The sequence below is a fragment of the Falco rusticolus genome, chromosome 3 (genome assembly GCF_015220075.1).
Source record: "Falco rusticolus isolate bFalRus1 chromosome 3, bFalRus1.pri, whole genome shotgun sequence".
NCBI classification, from domain to species: domain Eukaryota; kingdom Metazoa; phylum Chordata; class Aves; order Falconiformes; family Falconidae; genus Falco; species Falco rusticolus.
In genome coordinates, this window is record NC_051189.1 from 18,779,616 (window position 1) to 18,799,563 (window position 19,948).

The 19,948-nt window shown below is 40.6% G+C and overlaps 1 protein-coding gene across 1 annotated transcript in view; it reads left to right on the plus strand.

Moving 5' to 3' along the window:
* The window catches only part of SNTB1 (syntrophin beta 1), a 116,159-nt gene that overhangs the window by 42,217 nt on the left and 53,994 nt on the right, over nt 1-19,948 (plus strand). Inside the window, exon 2 of the mRNA XM_037381275.1 lies at nt 15,509-15,725. Coding sequence (XP_037237172.1) covers nt 15,509-15,725 — 217 coding nt within the window. The remainder of the gene's footprint in view (nt 1-15,508; nt 15,726-19,948) is intronic.

Genomic DNA, 19,948 nt, shown 5'->3' on the forward strand with positions numbered 1-19,948 from the left:
GTTGTTCAGGAGGATCTTGTCTACAACAAAAACCTTGGTCACAAATTTTGAGGTAAAATATACCTGCTCATTCATGAGCATCCTTGGGCATATGTCAGCCATGCACTCCTGAGGGTGTATTTTAAAAAAATAATTATTTCTGATCACAAGAAGGAAATAGCAAGATTATTAGGGATGCCACAGGACTGGAGGGGAGGGTAAGCATGGCTGGGAGAGGAGCTGTTGGTGGCCTGTTGGGTTAGTCTTGCTGGAAGGTGAAATGTGTCTTAATTGCATGAGGTTTTCTGTTGAGGTTTTTTTTTCTGTTTTTTTTTTTCTTCTCCTGATGAACCTCTCGAGCTTTCCATCTTCTGAGCACAGCAGGCATCTGCACAATTACTGCAGCGTGATGCAAAGAGACGGGGGGAGAACACATTGACTGGAGGATCCTGGCAAACATTATTTAAACCATTGGAGAAGTGCGGCAGATTGACTCACTGACTGTCACTGCCGATAATGCTGCTCATAGAGCTTGTCAGCATTCCCACTTCACATTTTTATAACCATTTAATTACTGCCTGTATTCAATATAGCTGGAATTCACCATTGCAGCTAATGCTCTGGAAGTACACTGTAGACTATAAGTGGTGAATATCAAGGAGGCAGCCAGACTGTAATGAGTTTGCTTATCCTGTTAGGTGATGTCTCAGTAACAGCCCCAATAACCATTCTGTTTATTCTGTATTTGGTGGTGGTTTTGTTTTTTGGGGGTTGGTTTTTTTGTTTGGGTTTCAGTGTCCTTCATTTGATAAAGTTTTCTTTTCCATTCTGCAATCCATTTCTCAAAACTAAATTTGACTGTGTATTATTAAATACGTTTTGTCTGGAACTTTCTTCTAGCTCTCCATGCATGCCAGAGGTGGTAGTGGACTGTGCTGTGGTCTGGCACAGGCACCTCATTGCCATTTTTCAGCGTCTTCCCTTTGTATGGAGCAGTGCAGACCTGGTGCTGCAACTTGATGTGGTGAATGCTGAACTGCTGTGAAGTGATCTGAAAATACTGAATGCATAGCAAATGTTGTCAATGCTGTAAAGAGATTTTGTCAGGGAGACAATATTTCTATGTAATGGTAGATAGAATTTCTGGCATGAATGTGTTGGCGTCATTCACTGTAGTTAAACACGTAGCTCAGGGGATACTTCTGCCCTTCTTGCTGTGGTTTCCTACAGGGACAGCTCTGCAAGCTGCCAAGTGCAGCCCGGGAGCTTCTAGTACCTGCACCAGCACAGGGCAGTGCCGCGGTGGGAGGGGTGCTGGGGCCCAGGATCAGCTGCTACACCGTATATGCATGCTTGTTTGTGGAGCAAAGAGGGAGTGGGCAAGGGCAGCCTGACCCAGCAGCCGTGGTTATCTCTGTGCCTCCTCTTTTCCCTCCTTCCCCACCTTTGCAGCAGAATTTAGAGGCTGCTGCTGTGGAAGGCAAAGGGTAAAAGGGAAGGTGAGGTGTTTTGTGCAGGGTGGAGAGAGACTGGAGGTCACTGGTATGGGTGAGAGAGGGATGTGCAGGGTGTGCCCCATGGGAGGGAGGCAGGGGCTGGGGCTGGGGCAGATGCTGGCATAAAGGAGAGATTGCTGCTGACCAGTTCCTGGCAGAGGAGCAAATCCAGATTTGGTCCCAGGGGTATGAAGTGGTAGGATCACTGTCACTGGGTGGCAGCTTCTGGAGGAATGGGGAGCCGGAAATCTCTAGCTGTGTAACAGCATCCTAGGACATGCATATGTTGAGGAGGCACAAGTATATGAATATAAATTTGCAAAGGGCTATTACTATATTAGTTTGCGTATATATAGTTGCTCTGTTGCTACTAAATTACCTCCTTAACACTTTCATTGAAGAGGGCTTTCTGGTCATAGATCATTACTGCCACTGCTTGCTAAGCACAAGCCCTAGAAGCAGCAGAGCGTGAGCGTGTCTACTAGTTGTAAGCTAAACTGATTGCAGGGATTGTGCTGTCAGTCTGGAAGAATTGCCTGAGTCTTCTGGTCCTGCCTCTGAAGGAGACAATGGTTTGGCCCTTTGGTGGGCTGAGACAAGGCAGTGCAATATAAATGGTGTGAAAAACAGTCCTGAGGAAGCTGAAGTGACTATTTACTGACACATACTCTTAAAGTTGTCTGCCCTATTTGCAGTTAATAGGCTTGTACACTCTCTGATCTATCATGCATTTAATGAGAGAGTTACAGAATAACCCTTGGTTAAACAAAAAGTGTATCCAGCACTCCAATATTCTAAGCTCCTAACTTCTGGTAACTAGTGGGCCATTATTTACCCACCCAGGGAGTAAGGGTCTGACACTTCTATGGTAGAAGAGGCGTAAATATCACAGGCATACCTCTGCTATCGGCTAGCTTAAAATCCTCTCCCAGGTCCCCACCTTCTTCTCTTAAATGCAATAACTGAACAGGCAGATTGGTGTTAGGCTTCCTCAAAAGTTTTGCTTTAGGCTCTCGATCTGCCATCAACTTTACTTCTTACGGCCTCTGCAAGGAGGGCAACTGCAGAAGTGGTCTTTAAAGGGTTGGAGATGAGCATGGTATAAATATTGAATTTTTTTATTAGTTTCTGACATTTGCTGAAATCTAGAGTTTCAAAGTTGTCCTTTAAAAACTGGAGCACAAACCTACGATGGCAGTAAGCCCAAAGGTCAGCTTACTTAGGCGAGTGATCTCTTCAGAGATATGTTGATAATATTCTGATGGCCTTTGGAGTGCAAGATGGGAGAAGAGTCACCCTGACTGTGGGGTCATAGGGTGATGTTTGTGATCTGTGCTGGTCCTGTACAGCTGAAGTAAATTTTTTTCCAGTGGTTCCATTTGGGATATCTCTTGGTGAACTGGAACTCAACAAGCTACTCATGCAGCTACCTGCTAGGGTTAGTTTTCCTCCCACTTCCCACTCTTTCCCTCTTTATAGACTATTCACATCATCAGCTTTGACCATTGGACCTGAGCTAATTCCCATTGAAGATGAACCCAGTGAGTTGAGCAGAAGTTCTAAGTGACCCTGAAATCAGAATCTCTTTGAGGCAGAAATTGTTCTTGATTATTTTTTTTTTTTTGCTGTGCCCATCAGTACTGCTGTTAAAAAATGAAAAACAACACCCGCCCCCCCCCCCCCAAAAGAACTAGCACTGATACCATCTGATTGTGCTCTCTGCAAGTAGTGAGAGAGACCTGCCCTTGAACCAAATAAAGCAAACAAGCCTCAAGCAGATAGCTATCCCTGTTGTGTATCCCCAAGCCTCTGTAAAAGCATAGATGATCTGGATGGGAAAGCAGTGCTTTCAGCTCCTCTTTCCAAAGATAATCGAACACTGGAGCATAAAGAAAACCAGTTATGCTAACGGCAAGCATGCACATACACCATCCTTTGCTTTCAGCCTGCCTTCACCTGGTGAGCTCAAATGTAATTTTGCAACAGAATTATTCTCAGGACTTACAGGACAGACCTCTAGGGAAGTGGGGTGCTCCCAGTTGCTTGACTTGTCCTTGCTTCAGACAAATGCTTTTATATCTATACCTGTCTATATCTACCTATCTCTGTATCTATCAGCAGAATTCAAGCAATAACTCCAGTGCAAAAACCTTTTATGCCTGAGGTGGTGCTGAAAATTTAAGTCTTGATGTAATCCCTACATGGGAAGCAGCAGTGATAACAACACAAGGATAATTCTTGCCACTATTAATTGCAAACGCGTCCTAGCAACTGTATCACCCTACTCATATTTCCTTTTCTTCCTCATGTTTTTGTGGTGTTTTTACAAACAGCACCTGCTACTGCTGTCTCTCTTACAGGGGAATACAATACAACTGTAACAACATGGGGAGATACATGCATGATTTTTTCCGTAGGCTTTTCTGCTTGCTTATTTTCATGTCATGTCCCTATTGTCTCTTAACTTGTACTTGATCACTAAGCTCTTTGGGAGGGCACCAGCTTTTTGTTCTGTGTTTGCACAGCATCTGAGGCTGTCATGCCCCGGTTCTTCTCTAATCCTGGTAAGTGCTCCAGTAGTCCAAATGGCAAATAAATTTGACATACAAACAAATTAGCATTCTTCTCACCGATTAAACAAATTGTTTTCTCTGTGATGATTTGAACTGGACTTGCATTTCATTACAGCCCTTTGAAGCTCAGCTGGGAATTGCCAGTTTCTTTTGCAGCCTCTCTTATCAACCTCCCCTACTAGTTGACCAAAAAGTACTTGGCAGGCAGTTTGCAGACTCTGAAAAACAATAGGTTGTACTATTTTAACCTGGCTTTGACCTAGTGTGGAACAGTCAAAACTGGCATTTGGCGTAGTGAGAAAATGTGTTTTGATGTGCCGAGTCAACTGCACTTGCTGTTCAGCAGCTGCTGAGAGCAACTTGTGTCTGTCTTGTCCTACAAAGAGGTGGGGCGACCGTGCTGGCCCCAGCATCGGCATGGTACTGGGTGAGTCGCAGTAATGCTCTGTAATAGGGCTTGAATGAAGCAGGGAATTACTTTGCCCTTAAATTGAAGATTAATGTGATTTTTTTCTGGGACAGAAAACATTGCTTGTTTTCTGGAAGGATAAAGTGTCCACTGAAACAGGATTATATTTACATTATTATTGCAGGGTGATCTGTGAAATAGGCTTTCTGTACTACAGTAAAGAGCCGTGACCCCTCACAGAGTTATCTTTTAAGCTGCATGCTAAACCCACGGGGGCTTATGGCTCAAAGCTAATGGGGATTTAACTTCTCACTGAAAGGAATTTGAAGCCTAACCCTATTTAGATGCTCTTTGGTCTCATTGATTAAATGCCCAGTCCACTGCAAGAAACGTAATAGAATCATAGCTATATAAATTTTCCATCTGACAGAATGGATGCTGGGGGACGCTCCATGCAATGTATATTAGAAAAAGAGTTTGATCTTAAAAGACATTTTTAATCAAAATGTCAATTCAAAGTCTATTTTGTTTGTAGAGAAAGAGATGAATTTGAATGAGAATGTATTTTCCAGAGCACCCCACAAAACTGTTTCACGGAAAAAAATTCAGTTTCTGAATTCAGGATTTTTATGAGGATTTTTACTGCTTCCCTTGTTCCCTGTGTTCTCTAATTCATTTCTAAGATCCTGTCTGCAGAATAGATTTAAATGATGCTATTTACAAAACACAAACCTGCCAAAAAGAATAAAAAAATAAAAGAAAAATCTTTCTTTTTACCTCCAAATTGCATTATGCACTGGAGTTCCAGGTGGACCGTATTCCATCAGGATTCATTGGCATTTTTTAAGATGCAGTAACTAAAGTTCCTCGTGGATGAGAATGGAAGAGCTGTTCCTCTTGGCAAGAGACTTTGAGCTGCAAATGGAAGCACCTGATGCTATGGTCCTGTGGCAGCGTGGCTGGGTTTCAGTCCTGGTCTCTTTGGGTGCTGCAATTCTGAGAATTTCCTGTGCTCTTAAGTGCTGGTGCTTTCTGAATACCTTCTAGCTGGTGCTAATGACTGGTATGCTTATTCTTCAGTTGTTGTAGTTTGTTGTTAGGGTTTTGGTAGTTTATTCCTTGAGAAAACTAATCCCTGGGAGAAAATGGCTCCATTCAAATGGAAGCCCAAGCACAGAGGCACAAGCATGCAGTTTAATGTTTCATTGTCCTTCTCGTTTTGGCATTTGCCAGTTGCCCTTACTTACTGGACATACAGTCCTGCTTCCTCCGCTACTTGAAATAGGAGAGGTGGTATCATGTGAGGTCTTGTCTCCCTTCCAGTGCCTCAGCAAGCAATCTGTCTGCTTCAAGTGGATTTCTCCCAGCCTGTAGACCAGCAAGGAGGTAGGTGTAGAGCCACACTTCATTCGAGGACTCATCCCAGTTCCCCGTGACTGATCTGGGGACCTCCAGAGTTACATAGGCAGATGGGGTTTCATAGGAATTTTCAGTTCAAGTCACTGAACTTCAGTAGTGTTCATATTACATCTATCTATCTGTCTGTATTTATCTACCTGTATCCGTATAGATGTAAGTATTTATAATCACTGGCACTTGGGCGTTCGGGATATGGCCATTGGACTCTCCTGTTGATAAGGTTGCAAACTAAAGGATTTGCAAAAGTAAGGACTTGTATGGTGATCTGATGCCTTTTGATGGATAGCCCAGCCACAGCAGATATGGCAGGTTTTTAGCTGAGTGACTGCTCTGAGTTTGTTTGTTCTCAAAGCTCTTGGTGTTGTCCAGTGAAGAATGGAAACAGTGCACTTTGAAATTCTGCAAGTGATTACAGGCCTGTTCTTCAAAATAAATCATGAAATCTTCAAGGTCTTCCCGTAAGAAGACTGTAGGCATTGTGAATACTGTTTTCACTGACGCTGCAATCTTTTTGGGTTGTCTAAAAATGAAAAGTCATAAAGGGATAGAAAATTAAGTTCAGTGCTGAGAACTGTCACTGACTTCCTGCCTGACTTTGAGGAAGGAATTTTAACTTGCCAGTGTCAGTTTAGCCATCCGTAAAACAGGTACAATCATACACAGCATAATAATTTCCCTCGGTGAGTGCCATTTTCAGTCTCTCCTGTACTACTTAATGATTTGTGTGACTGCTGAAATAACATCATGCTCTAAGACCGTAATGCCCTTATGTATTTTTCACATAATCACTAGCGGTTGAAATATTTGTTCTGACACTTGAGATTACTCATGTAAATAGAAAAATTATAGCATGCTGGCGATGCCAGACACCTTGAATTCCATCTGAGCATGTGGTGATTGGAGAGGGATCTATAAATACTAACAGAGAGGGGGAAACAACAAGCATGAGCAGCACATGAGAAATTCTGAATCAACTTACTCCTGAGATTTAGATAAAATATTTCAAAATATAATATGTGTCAATACTGGGTAGGAGGTTGTTCTTAGGAGTCTTGAGTACTGCAAGTCCACTGAAGAAATGTATTTTGCTCCATGACCCTGCCTTATGTGAAGCCACATTTTTCTCTTGTACTTTGAGTAGAGTTACAAGGAGTATGACGACCTAGTACTAATATCATGTGACTAAAACTTTTTTTGAAATATTTTAACTTATGAAGCCTTCTGCCATGGAGACAAGCAGAAGCCCTGTTTAATTATCAATGAGTGACTCACAGGTCTCACAATGCTTTTTCTCACAATGTGACTGCTAATTTCCGTGTTCAGCTACCAAATTGCCCGTTTCAGATGTTTTTCACTTCCATTATAAAAGATGTGCGTAGTTCTAATTGTAGAGTTCATAGTGTCACATAACAATGTAGCAAATGAGCTGTGTCACATTTTACATAAATATGTAGTAAGTTGTATAGCTACTGCTTGCAGGTTTTGACAGTAGTCCTTTTCAATTTTTCGTTTATTAGCTAGGGGACACCTGTGTAATGTAACAGCTCCCTGTTCTCCACTAAGTAGTGTTTCTTTTCAGTAAAAGCTCTTAAAGGTAGCATCTGCGTCTCCTTCTAAATCAAGCTGTAAGCATCTCCTTTTTAACCAAACATTGTACTTCTGGGATTTACAGGATATTTGCAAGCTACAATTCATTTTTCAGATTATGAAGGGAGAGAGATGTCTGCATTTATTTTGGGGAAGTGTGTAAAGTTCTCGGAAGACAGATGAATAACTTATGGGATCTTGCCACTAGAATTCATGCATTTATCATTAGTGACATCAAAACCCAGAACTGAATGCATCCAATTTATTGAAACAGAAACTTTGAAATTTAAAGTGAACTACATCACTTGAAGGAAATTGTAACACATTCAGTGCAGTAGGTATGAGTAATGGAAATTGTAATGGAAAGTATTGAGCAACGTCAACTGTAAAGTCTGTCTTTATTATTAATTTAGCAGTTTGAAATGTTTGTGTACTAGATTACCAACAACCTGTGACTGCTTTTGATCACTCCATCAGCTCAAGTGCTGGCAAGTGTCATATCTTTAGAACTTTGAACCAGGCCAGTGATCAGCCTCAGCTTTTATTGTGATTCTATGTGACACAATTTTGTGTCTGTTTAGTTTCCATTAATCTATTTTGAACAGAAGCATGAACTAGTCCTGCTTCCTTGGGAATGCGTGCTGTCAGCCTCAAACACAGACTTTATTATTACAACCTGGTAACATAACTCACAGAGGAGCTGAAAGGGGATGGTTAGCAGTGACCCCCTCCCAGTGACATCAGGGAGAAGAGGGTGGAACATGCTGACTGCAAGCGAAGCTTTCAGGCTGTTTGGCTAATATGAGGGAGTGTGTTGTGTGCTTTGCCTATGCATGCTCTATGTCGAGTACAAAACTGTGGCTTTGTGGAGGAATGAAAATGGATTAATACTCACTGGGTTTTGCAGTTGATAAAATTGATATGCTGCATAAGACAAGAAAACATTTAAAGCCTTCATGCTCTAGAAGCATTTGCACTGAGGAAACTCAGAAAGGGTTGAAGAAGTGTTTACAAAAGGGGAACATCAGGCCTAAGGAATCAGTGGCTGAATTAGCCTGCATCATAGGCAAAGTCTGAGGAAAGGAAACTGAGGAAAAGTAACTCTCTGAAGAATTTTTGGTGTTACACAGAAGCATAAGATGGCCCGGGACTGTAATCTCCAGCTCTACAGATGCTGAAATCAGAGTGGAAAAGGGAGGTCCCTGGTGCAGGTGGGAAGGGGAAGGCATCCACAGGGGCTGCCTGTGGCTCTTGCCGAGAATGGCTACTGAGTCTCCTCCTACAGGTGTTCATGATTTCTAAGACATCTTTGGTGGCAAGTAATGTTTTTTGAGACCTTCTATAGATAACACAGTGCGGCTGGTCACTGCCCTATTCAGGTTACCACAGCCATGAGGTTTCACAGACTGCACCCTTGCATGTCTTCCTGAGAGCAGACTGTTTTCTCCCATTTTCTCTCATTTGATGGGGGACTGGACGTGCTGATCCCTTGGTCTGCTGCCTGGGCTGCAAGTCTTCTTACCTCATTGACAAAGAAGTTCTCTTAACCATGCAGAATTACTGATTGCATGGTGCTTTGAAGAGGAACTGCCTTCATTTTTTGTGTGTAAGCGTGTGATGATGCTTACAGCACTGCTTAACATTGTTCCATATTTTTTATTAAAGCAGCTGCTAATTTAAAGGAACACTGCAAAGTATTCTTTATGTTTTTAAAATGCGTTTGTTGGTCTTTCTCACCTAGCCTGTTTGTAGTCCACTGAAAGCTTGAACTTGAAGCCTGGTTGCTTACCAGCAGCCTTTTGGCACTGGTTGCTAAGGCTGTTCCTTCAGTTAAACTTTATCTTAAAAGCATGTTTGTCTCCTGGATCTTTCTGAAGTTACTCTTTCAAAACACTCATTCATGTCTTCTATATAATAAGTGCATACATTGAATGTATTTTAAAAATTATTTTTTAAATAGCCCCTTACAGTTTAGATCCCAGGCTGTCTCTTTAAGGGATGAAGCAACATACGCTGAATTCAACTGAATTAATTTAAAAACCAGAAGAACATGGTAGTCTTTCTACAGTATGAGAAATGGCCAGAGCATAAAGGGTATTTGTATTCTCACAAGGTGTTTATTTTAACTGATTTGTATCATCTCCCAGAGGTAGAGATCTGATGCTTTTGGCAGATCAAGAGGTTTACTATTTCAAATCACTTCAGGGGAAAAGAGATGGATGTTAATGGATGTTACTTGTCTGTACGTAGTAACGTGTTTCTGTAGGAAATGGACTGGAAACACTCACAAGGATTGTTGTCTGGTTTTTGGTTTATGCCCATATTAAAGCTGTTGAAAGGGTCATGTGACATCTTCGTAGATGATCTGATTCATAAACTCCTTTCATCAAGTATTTGGGTCTTAGTTTTGATGATGGCACCAACAGCTGTGCAGATTCTCATCCCATTTCTGTACATGTCTTCACTGTAGGGTGTGCAGTTTGCTTGAGTTTAGTAAATATTTGATCTCTAACATAAAACCTAGGAGGCAAATTCTATTATCATGATACTGAATTAATTTTAATACGGTAGACCATTCTCCAGCTCTCTTAATCTCTGTTCCATTGACAGTAGTGTAAAATACACTGCATTTATGTTGGCATTGCTTGTGCACAGTTTATAAATTTTATGTCAAGACTTCTTTCAGTTACAACCAGCTTTGAAACCATTGGGAGCATTTTTGTTTGTGCCTTACTAAAACCGTTAGGCTGCAAATTTTGTGTTTTGATGTTTCATGAAACAAAACAACGCAACTGTGCAGAGTGATTGACTGACTTGGCTGATCTGCCTTTCTGAAGGCCACATACCTACAGTGATTACTTCTAGGTTTTGCTACTGTCCACCTTCCTTTTTTTTCTTGGGACGTTATCACTTCAGCAGCTGTTGCATTTCTCTGAGTTGTTAACTTAGACTTGTGGTGGTGCTGCCTACAACCTCAGAAATGTTTGTCTTCATCTGTTTCCTGCTTTCCAGATGGGAACTGCATACCTGCAGTTTGGGCCTCCTCTAGTTCTGCATTAGCAGATCTTCTCAAACTAACCAAGAATCACTTTTGCAAGAAAAGTTTTTGTATGCCATGCTGCCTGCAATACTCTTGCACATGGTCTGGTGTACTCACTTCAGCACAAACAAGTCAAACAGTCCCTTCATACTGAATAAGCTGATAAAAGCAGTTGATCTCATCATGTTCAATTTGTGGGCTTCAGTGGCTCCAAAGGTTGATCCCTACATGCAGTCTTAAAACATCTTAAATATGATGGAGGACTTGTCTAGTTCCTCTTCCCTGGGCCATCTTTCACCCTGGCAGAAACTAGTCCAGATAAAGATTGGTTTATGGGAACTTCAGAAAACCTGTCTTTTTTGGGGATATAGGTATTAGTAACATTAGTGCACACTTTGAAAGTAGCCTTGAGGTTTTGGGGTGGTGTTTTGTACTTTGGTAGTTGTCTCCAAGTACTTACGAGAGGAAGAATGCATAAAGAGAAGACCATGTACTTTTCCTCTGCAAAGGGGAATTCCTTGTTCATCTTTCTTTGAGCAGTTTTGGGCAGATTCCTTTTGATTTCATATTGTAAACCTACACATCCTGTCCTCATTCCTATAGTAATGAAAGAGCCTTGCTCGGGAGTGCTGGCTTCTCTTCAGTGGTCTTTGTCTTCCCTCCTGGGAAACAGTTTGAATGTGTCAGAAAAGTCCCAGTTCCTCAGAACTGCATCTGGCCAAGAACCTGACCAAGTTGGTCTGTAGTATTTCTCTTCCTAAAAGCCTGCTTCTTCCCCCCAGAAAACTCATCTGTGAACGGTAACAAAGGATTAATTGTGGAGACTTGGGACTTGGCAGAAGTGCATATTAATGAAATGCTTTTTTGGAAGCTACATTGCCTGACTTGCAGATCAAAAAATAAATACAAAATATTTCAGTGTGTAGCAGTGGATTAATTCATTTGATTGCCACTTCCCTTCCTCTTTGTGGGGAGGGACACTCTGGAGACTGGAATTTTAATTGCTTGACCTCAGTTTCTTATTAGTGGTGCACCGAAAAGGTAGGGGCCATTAATTAATACTGAATATAAGGATCTCTGAGGTTGAGCTATAGCATCAAATGGATGAGTTTAGACAACTCTTGGCTGAAATGACAGTCTATAAGTAAGTTGAGTTGTAATAGTGAAGCCATTAGAGTTTTTGCTGAGCCCCTGCATGTTGATTTCTGTGTTTGCAGAGTACATTCTCATGGTCTTAAATAATGTAGCATATTTATATATATTAGACATATTTATCTATTCTGAAGGCATATATATACATTACACACTTACCTATAGGATAGTTACAATTCAGAGTTGTTATACAATTGTATGCCTTATTTAATTTCATTAAATGTTTGAGGGTTTTAATCCATTAGGTAGTTTCATTGGCAGTACATAAAAACAGTGTTCTCTATAGCTGCTTTCTTTTTCAGTCTGTACCTGGATTTGTGCTACTGTATCAGAAGGGGAATCTAGTTCTTGAGTGTAATGGTCTGAAAACAGAATATTATCCACATTATTACTTTAATGTCCAATAATCTGTATCATATTTTTTCTGGTTTTAAAACTTGATGATGGAAGTGGATTGTATAACTTCAGTTATGCATTAACTTTGCCACATCCAAGATTCTCAGTGCAGTGTGGAATAGGAATATGACTATAGTATGTACTGGTATCAGCTTGTTTTCTACTATGTGGATTAAGAACCAGTTAATGGACAGACTGCAAAATGTAGACACGTTTGGGGTCACCAAAAATTGCTGTGTGTGTAGTATGGTTACTTGTGCATTGGTATAAAACAGTGTTGTGCAGTATTTGCATCCAGAGTTTAGAGGTAAATAGGAAATAATTGCTGATAAAACATGAATCATCTGAACATTGTGTGCCTTATTTCAGCTAAATTCATAAAGTGGACTTTGGTTATGGACATATAATTATAGATGTTGATGGGACAAATGGAAAACAGTAGCTCTGATATTTAAAAAATAAAAAAAAATTACATAAACAGACCAAGTTCTGCCACCTGTTCACTCCCATATTCCATTTGTGCATTTATATGTATCCATTTGGGGGTCTTTTAAAATATGAAACATATTTGAATAAGTAAGAGCCATAGAGTCTGGATTGTAAAACCAGCAGGATTTAGCTATGAATCCGGAGAGCTGTGCTTATATTTAGTATGAAGAAGGAATTAATTAGTAGAAAACTATTGAAATACTTTTTTTGTCAGAAAAAATTATATGCACTTTTTTTTTAAGTCTCCTGTAGAATTTTGTAGGAAAATGGTGTTCAGCAGTTTACCAGTGTATTAATGGGTCTTTATTCCTGTAAGTCTCTGGGGCTGAGCAACCATCTCCTACTGAGAGTTAGTAGAAACTAGATGTCTGGGAGTTTAGAAGTTGGCAGGAGTTTTCATAAGACCTTTTTCCTCAAGGTAGTTTTCTTGGCTTTTGCTGTGTTTGAGACTCGGTTTGTGGAAAGAACGTTGTGTTTCTGCTCTGTCCTCCTGCTCCTGCTTCCTCTTTCACAGGAGTTTCTGAAACAGCGCAGCTGCCTGCCACAAATTCACCGGTGCGTCGCATAGAAACTTGGCTTCTTGGCACACGGAAGGCAGGGCTTTTTTCTTTTGTCCCCGTCTCTGGGGAATTAAATTCACATTTTGTGTTCCTGCTTAGGTTTGTTTAGAGCCAAGTTTTTCACTTCATCTTCCTTCCTCCTCCTGCCCCTCTCTCCTTAATTAAAAGATGCTCAGGTCGAATGCATATAGCTGCAGCTGAAAAAGGATGAAAATAGCACAGATGAAATACCTACACTATTGAGACCTGGGCCTTTATTTAGCATCACATTTGCTAGCATGTCACTATAACGGAATTCAAAAGCTGACTGGATTATTTTTTTAAACACATTAATTGATAATCTCTAATTTTAAAGGTAACAAAATTTGGTTTGCAGTTGAACATGATCTTTACAGCTTCAGCTGTTCCTCCCATTTAAGTTAATGGCACAGTTATACTCGTGCAGTGTATACAGGAATAGATTCACCACATCTGTATGTGTTCAGTCTCTCTGTTTCCCAAAGGCTATGAATACATCCAAACCGAAATGCCAACTGCTAAAACCAGTATCTGATGACATTGACTAAACCAGCTTATTTTTAGTACCTTTGAAAATCAGGGAATTCATGAAGTACCCAAGGATGAACACTGTTTCTGAGTGTTAGGTGACACAGGTTTCTAGATAATGGCCTCTGGGTAGGTGTCTACTAAAAGATCAAAAAGTCAGTCTAAACACCTTTTGCCTTAAAAAGTTTCTGGAAGCCTGGTAGAATCCCGTGCCAGCTCTTTTCTGACAGAGAAGAAATTAATTTAAAAAATTACTCAGAATAGTATGGGGCAAAGAGATCAAAACAGCAGTTTTGTAGGACAGTATTTCTGATAAATCACAAATAATCTTTCTCACAGGGGAGTATCTTGTAAAATACGTAAACACAAGTCCTTAAAATTAGATTTAACAGATTTTTGAACAAGGAGAGAGCAAGTAATACCAATGTGTTAGAGAAAAGATGGCAATAGATGCTCACAGAGCCTGGACTCTATAGTTTTGCACAGGTATCTCTCTTGGTAAAGCTGTTATGAAGTGCCTTGAAAATAGTGCTACTGAAATTACTCACCTTCTCTGTGGTTTTGACAGAAACATAGTTGTTCTCCACTCCTCTGAATATTTCCCTTGCTTTCACTTTGAACTTAAAAACTTCAGTCTGCTTTCCCTAATGTAACCTCCTTCACCACAATGCCATTTTGTAACTTACCCATCTTTCTGTTATTCAGTCTTCCCAGGTTCTTCAGTTGAGCTAACACAATGATCTGCACAGTCTCCTTGAAATCTTCTCTCACAGGATTTTAATTACTTCCCAAATAACTTCACAGTGTTCCTACCCTTTCAGTTCATATCGTCACTTTTGAGTCATGGGTACAATCAAGTGGCATAGCCAGTTCGACAGCCACAGCTGTGTACATTGGACATATACATTTAACTAGGGTGCTTAAATGTGAGCTCTTTTCTTGGTTGAGCTCTGTCAGGTTTGTGAAGAACAACAACTGTGGCTGACAGATTTGCTAAGCACATGAAAAGCAAAAGCAAAAGTGATCCTGAACAGCCAAAAGAACTCAAAACCAGGGAAAATGTTGCAATATTTGCCTCCATAAAGAGGGGAATACAAAGTATGAGTGTAAAGGACATACTGATTTTTGAATACATTAAGATCATTTGGGAATCCTACATTCACTTTTCCTTATTCATATTGGAAAAAAGCATTGGAAGAGGCTGAGAAGAGATCTAATCTGATACCTCCACTCTCACAAAAGGCTCAAGTTCAATTTTATTTTCTCAAGAGAAGGCTAAGAGGTGAATTGGTTTCTATTTAATCCTTATATATATATCTATACACACACAAGTAGATCAGCTAAAACTGCTTCCCAGCTAGCAGAAATAGCTGTCAAGATCAGTGGCGGGACACTGACAAGCGTGAACCAGAAGTGAGATGTGAGTTTGCAGCACTGGGAATATCACTGGAACATTTTAGTTAGGGAAATAATAAAGTCACTGTCACTTGGTTGAATGTCTTTCTTAAAAGCTTCCCTATACCTGAGCCAGCTCATGGCTTCCGTACACAGGAATACCTGTGTGAGGTTTGTCTTGTAGAGGTTGGATGGCTCTGGCCTTACACTAGCTATAAGTTCTTATTTCGCCTGTTCTGTTTGTTTTACTCATTTTACTCATTGCACCATACTGTGATTGGCAGCAGTTAGATCTCAGTCTTCTGTATTTGCTTCAGTGTCGTGATGCTGGATGAATATAAATAATAAACAGCCCTGAGGATTGGTAGCAGTTCAAAAAACTCATGTGGGATGCAACTACTGAATATCCATTAATTTATTGTTTTCCTTTTTTTTTCTTTTTTTTTTTTTTTCCCTCCTTTCCATAGTGAAATACATGAGAGAAGCAACCCCCTATGTGAAGAAAGGCTCCCCTGTTTCAGAAATTGGGTGGGAGACACCTCCCCCCGAATCTCCCCGCTTGGGTTGCGCCTCCACTGACCCACTGTCACAGCTTTCACTCTCCATCCACCGAGACAAAAAGACAATACCACTCAAGATGTGCTACGTGACACGCAACATGGCAGTGTCAGACCCCGAAAACAGGTAAGCAGGGGTATTGCCTGGGGCTGGGATTTTGCCTTCACATTGAATTCTTGTTGACCTTTTCAGCACTGGGGTTGGTGAGCAGGAGCTGGTGATGGTGCTCTGGCCAACACATCAACGCAGTGAGGGGCAAGCTGACACAGGTTTGGGAAGCATGGGTGCTGGTGCCTGAGTCACGGTGGTGCTGGGTTCAGCTTTTGGGTTGTGGTAGAGAAACTCTTCAGTGCAGTAATTCAGCATTTTTATTAAGAAATAGAATCTTAGGGTTTTCTTTTCATCATGATTAAGTGTCTGCTTTTGAAGGAAAAGACACTGTACACACTAATTAGTTACATATTCCAGGCTGGCTTAATCAAATTCCACTAAATTGCATTTTTTTTTCTTACTTAATGAATATTATTTTAAGAATGGGCTGTTTTGTCCATGCAGTTCTGGGCAATAAAGTCAAGAATAGGAGAAAAGTTCCACTTACAAGGCATTAATGGGGAATTTCTGTGACTTCTTATCGTTTCTTTTTCATAATGTTAAAAATAGGATGAGCTTTTACCAGTCCTTATTTATAACATATGTGGAACAGCTGCACCACACCAGCACACTCTCTGATCCCTCCTCAAACAGCTGCTAATAAAAAAGGGACCAGTCAAGTCAGTAATACAGACTGGTTCTTCCATCCAAATAACGGCCTTTTTGTTTTTCTGTAATGTGCTGGCTTGCCCAGAAGCTCGGTGTAATGCCTTTGATTCTTGGCACTTACATATAGGCATAAATAAAAGTTAACATTTTCATTTGAAGAGAAGGATAAGAAAAAGGGGAGAGCAGAAGGGGGTTTGGGGAGAATGGACTCCCCTGTAATCTCTTGCACTGTAATTCAGAAACTTTATTAGTATCTCTGTAGTTTTCCTTCTTTCTTTTTTTTATATTTGTCTGACCTTCTTTTAAGGTTCCTCTCCCTGCTTTATTGTTTAGTATTGCTTTACTTCTGCGCTTTATCTCGCCAACTAGTTACCACCATGGTCAGTGGTAACTGACTACTACAGAAGTGCAACTGTAAAACAACAATTACCTTAGCAGTCTTTCTCAACTTTAAGTCAAGATGGTTATTGCTATCAGCCACTTTTTTTTCATTTATGTCTGTATAGTTTAAGATGTTGAGGTTTGACAGCTTTATCACTAGCCTGAGAGTTTGCTGTTCTTTCTGCCACGGAGTGCATTTTAAAAATACCTGTGCAGGTCACATTGTTTGAATCAGCTCAGTGTAATGATGCTTTACACCTGTTGGCTTAACTGTTTCAGCATTTCCTCCCCACCCCACCTTTTTTTTTTTTTCTTTTTTTTTTTTTTTTTTTTGATCATATTGTAGTTCTCAGCTTCTGTCACTCTCCTGGTCCTCAGTTCTGTCTGAAGGCCCGGAGAACTGATTCAGAGGGACACACACACATTGCTCCTGATAGTTCTGTGATGGAGCTGACTTTTGAAGCGTGCTACGAATGTGTGTGTTCTTAGTTGTTACCAGGAAGTAATGTGTGGGAGGGTCGTATTGCTTATTGTCATGGTTTTCATATTTTTGTTGCTGTCATGTCCTGTGGAAAGAGTGACTTCTGATTTTTACTGTAGTCCAGCACAGTGCAGTGTACAGCCGAAGCTGTATTTTTCCATCCAAGCACACAGTACCTCACCATCATGCTAGCTGCAGTGTAATAGTAGAATCCTATTGATTCGCATCTTTACCTAATTCAAGGGGGTTTATCAATTTTGAATACTGGAAGTGATATTTCCCAGTAGAAATGCTGTTACAGTGCAGCAACCTTTTTCCCACTGGAATGTATCCCAAGACAGTAATCTGATTCTGCAAAAATAATTTGATCTTCTTTCACAGCAGAGCCCAAATCATGTCCTTACATGCTTATGACACTTCTGTTTCATAACCCAGTGACCTGACACACATAGATCTTATAACTGATGGTGTCACTTTGTTGGATGGCTTTAGAAGAGCACTGCTGACAGGCTGCCAAAGCATATGCTGGCCATAAAAGGGCTGCTTTGGGCTATAGCTGAACTAATTTTCATCTAAGATCAAGTGTGGACATCGAAAGCATGAGTTTTACACTGCAGATATTTCTGCAGTGCAGGCTGGAGATCATGTCATGGCAGGACTGTGGGACAAGGCTGAACTGGTTTGATGTTCAGCATGAGCAGATACCTATGTTAAAGGACCCAGAAGGAAATACCTGCTTGTTGGCACTGAATCGTCTCCAGTTCTTAGAAAGCTGGGATGAAAGGTGAGTTTCACAGGCACGGAGGGGGTTACCCATATGGTTTTCCCGCTATAGTTAGTAGCCTTGCATAGGATTTCTGCTTGTCCTTGAAGACTGGCCCTTGTTAAGAAATTCATAAGTCTGTATCTACACTCAGATGGTTTGGTAAGGCTGATATTTCAGAGCAGGAGTGAAGTTTGGTGCTTTTGGAGCCAGTGGCTATCAGCCGTCTCCTTCACCTAACCTGCCTGTAGGTTCACTCTGAAGGAGGTAGGGAATTGTCGTCTTTGTTGCCTGATTAAAAAAGCTGTAAGATACCAAGAAGAAGATTCTCAATACAAGCCAAACTTAGTGTGTAGGAAAATTATTTTAATAGTAAAAACATGGCAACTGGAGAAAAGATGCAGAGCTTAGTGACATCTGTGTCATTCTCCTCTAGATGCAGAGGCCATTGTTATATTTTAGACTGAAAGAAACCAGGTTAAAATAATTACTACTTAAATCTGTTGTTTGCCTGCATTTTTACTGATAAGTGTCCTTCTCAGTGGCAGCATTAAAGGTTAATGTCAGACCTCACAGAGGAGCATCCCATCCCAGTGAAGGGATGTACGGGACTAATAATACCAATAAGCAGTAAAACTTGCTGCAGTATAAAAACCTTTTCATCAATTTGTAGTAATGATATTAAGGAATAGGAGGGAAAAGAAAAAAAAAAAAAAAAAGGAAATTGGTTTCTGAGGTGGAATTTGTTGATGCTTTTAAAGTCTTGGGACATAATAAAAAGGTACTTCTGTACACCGCACAGGAGACAGTATTCCTTGAAGGAATGAGGCCATGCTGTGTGGACAGAAAAGGTTTTCTCATCTGCTTTTGAAATCACCCTAAAATCCTGCTTATGCTTCATTCAGCTAAACCCAGGAGATTTGGGCCTGATCCTGCCGGCACTTGGTATGCACCAATCACATTTTTCCAATGGCAGGAGTCCAGAGCAGCGTGATCCTTACAGCGAACTTCAGCAGGGAACCAGTCTTAAGGATTAAGTTACTCACTGGCAGAATTTGGCCTTCTGTTGGGAAAGGTTTCCTTTGGTTTTGAAGCTAGGAAAAATGAGCCAAGACAGATTCCCAGCAGCGTGGTGCTGGCTGCCAGCTGCAATGAGTGGTAGCATCGCAGCAAGCATGGGTGCAGTTCATAGACTTCACACTGAGGACGCACGGAGAAACAGATAAGGAACTTTCCTTTTCTCTTGTCCACTTCAGGGTTGGACTGAGAATTACTATCAGCAGGTAGAATTGAGCAGGTATGTTTTAAAGATGGCAGAGGAACTGGTGGGTATCCATGCATTCTGGGCTCTGCACACTGAGCTGCATTTGGGAATTTCCTGAGCTTCCCAGGATGACAGGGCAGTGCAAGACACCGAGATTCGTTTACTCCAAAGAGAACTATAGACTTAAGCTGCTTCATTACGTTGATTAATTGTTTTTTGGTTTTTGGTGGGGTTTTTTTTGCGTTGAGAAATACTGATTCACTGAAAGAAGTATTTGCAAGATTTACTGCAGTTGCTCCCCAAACTGGTTCCTTTTGCATATATTCTTTTTTAAAAAAGACTATTACATTATTTAATGTACTGTAATGTCAGTAGTGCCCAGAAACATGGTCAGTGAGGTTTAACATTTTGAATTGTAATTGGTGTATAAGCATGTAATTGATGCAAGCATGAAATAGCCCTGTGTGATTTTGAAATGACATTAAATATAAAAGAAATTCTGGTGATTTTGGATGTATTTACTTTTGTTACAATAAGGCATGAAAACAAAAGTAGAAGCTTCTTTAAAAACTGAGTTTCAACTACATTTAATATGACATAGTAAAAACTAGTCCTTGTGCCAAAAAACTTGAGCCATGAATACTGATGACAAATGTAAGAAGTTAGAAGAAGGGTGTGAAGATGAAATAAAAAGGCAAACA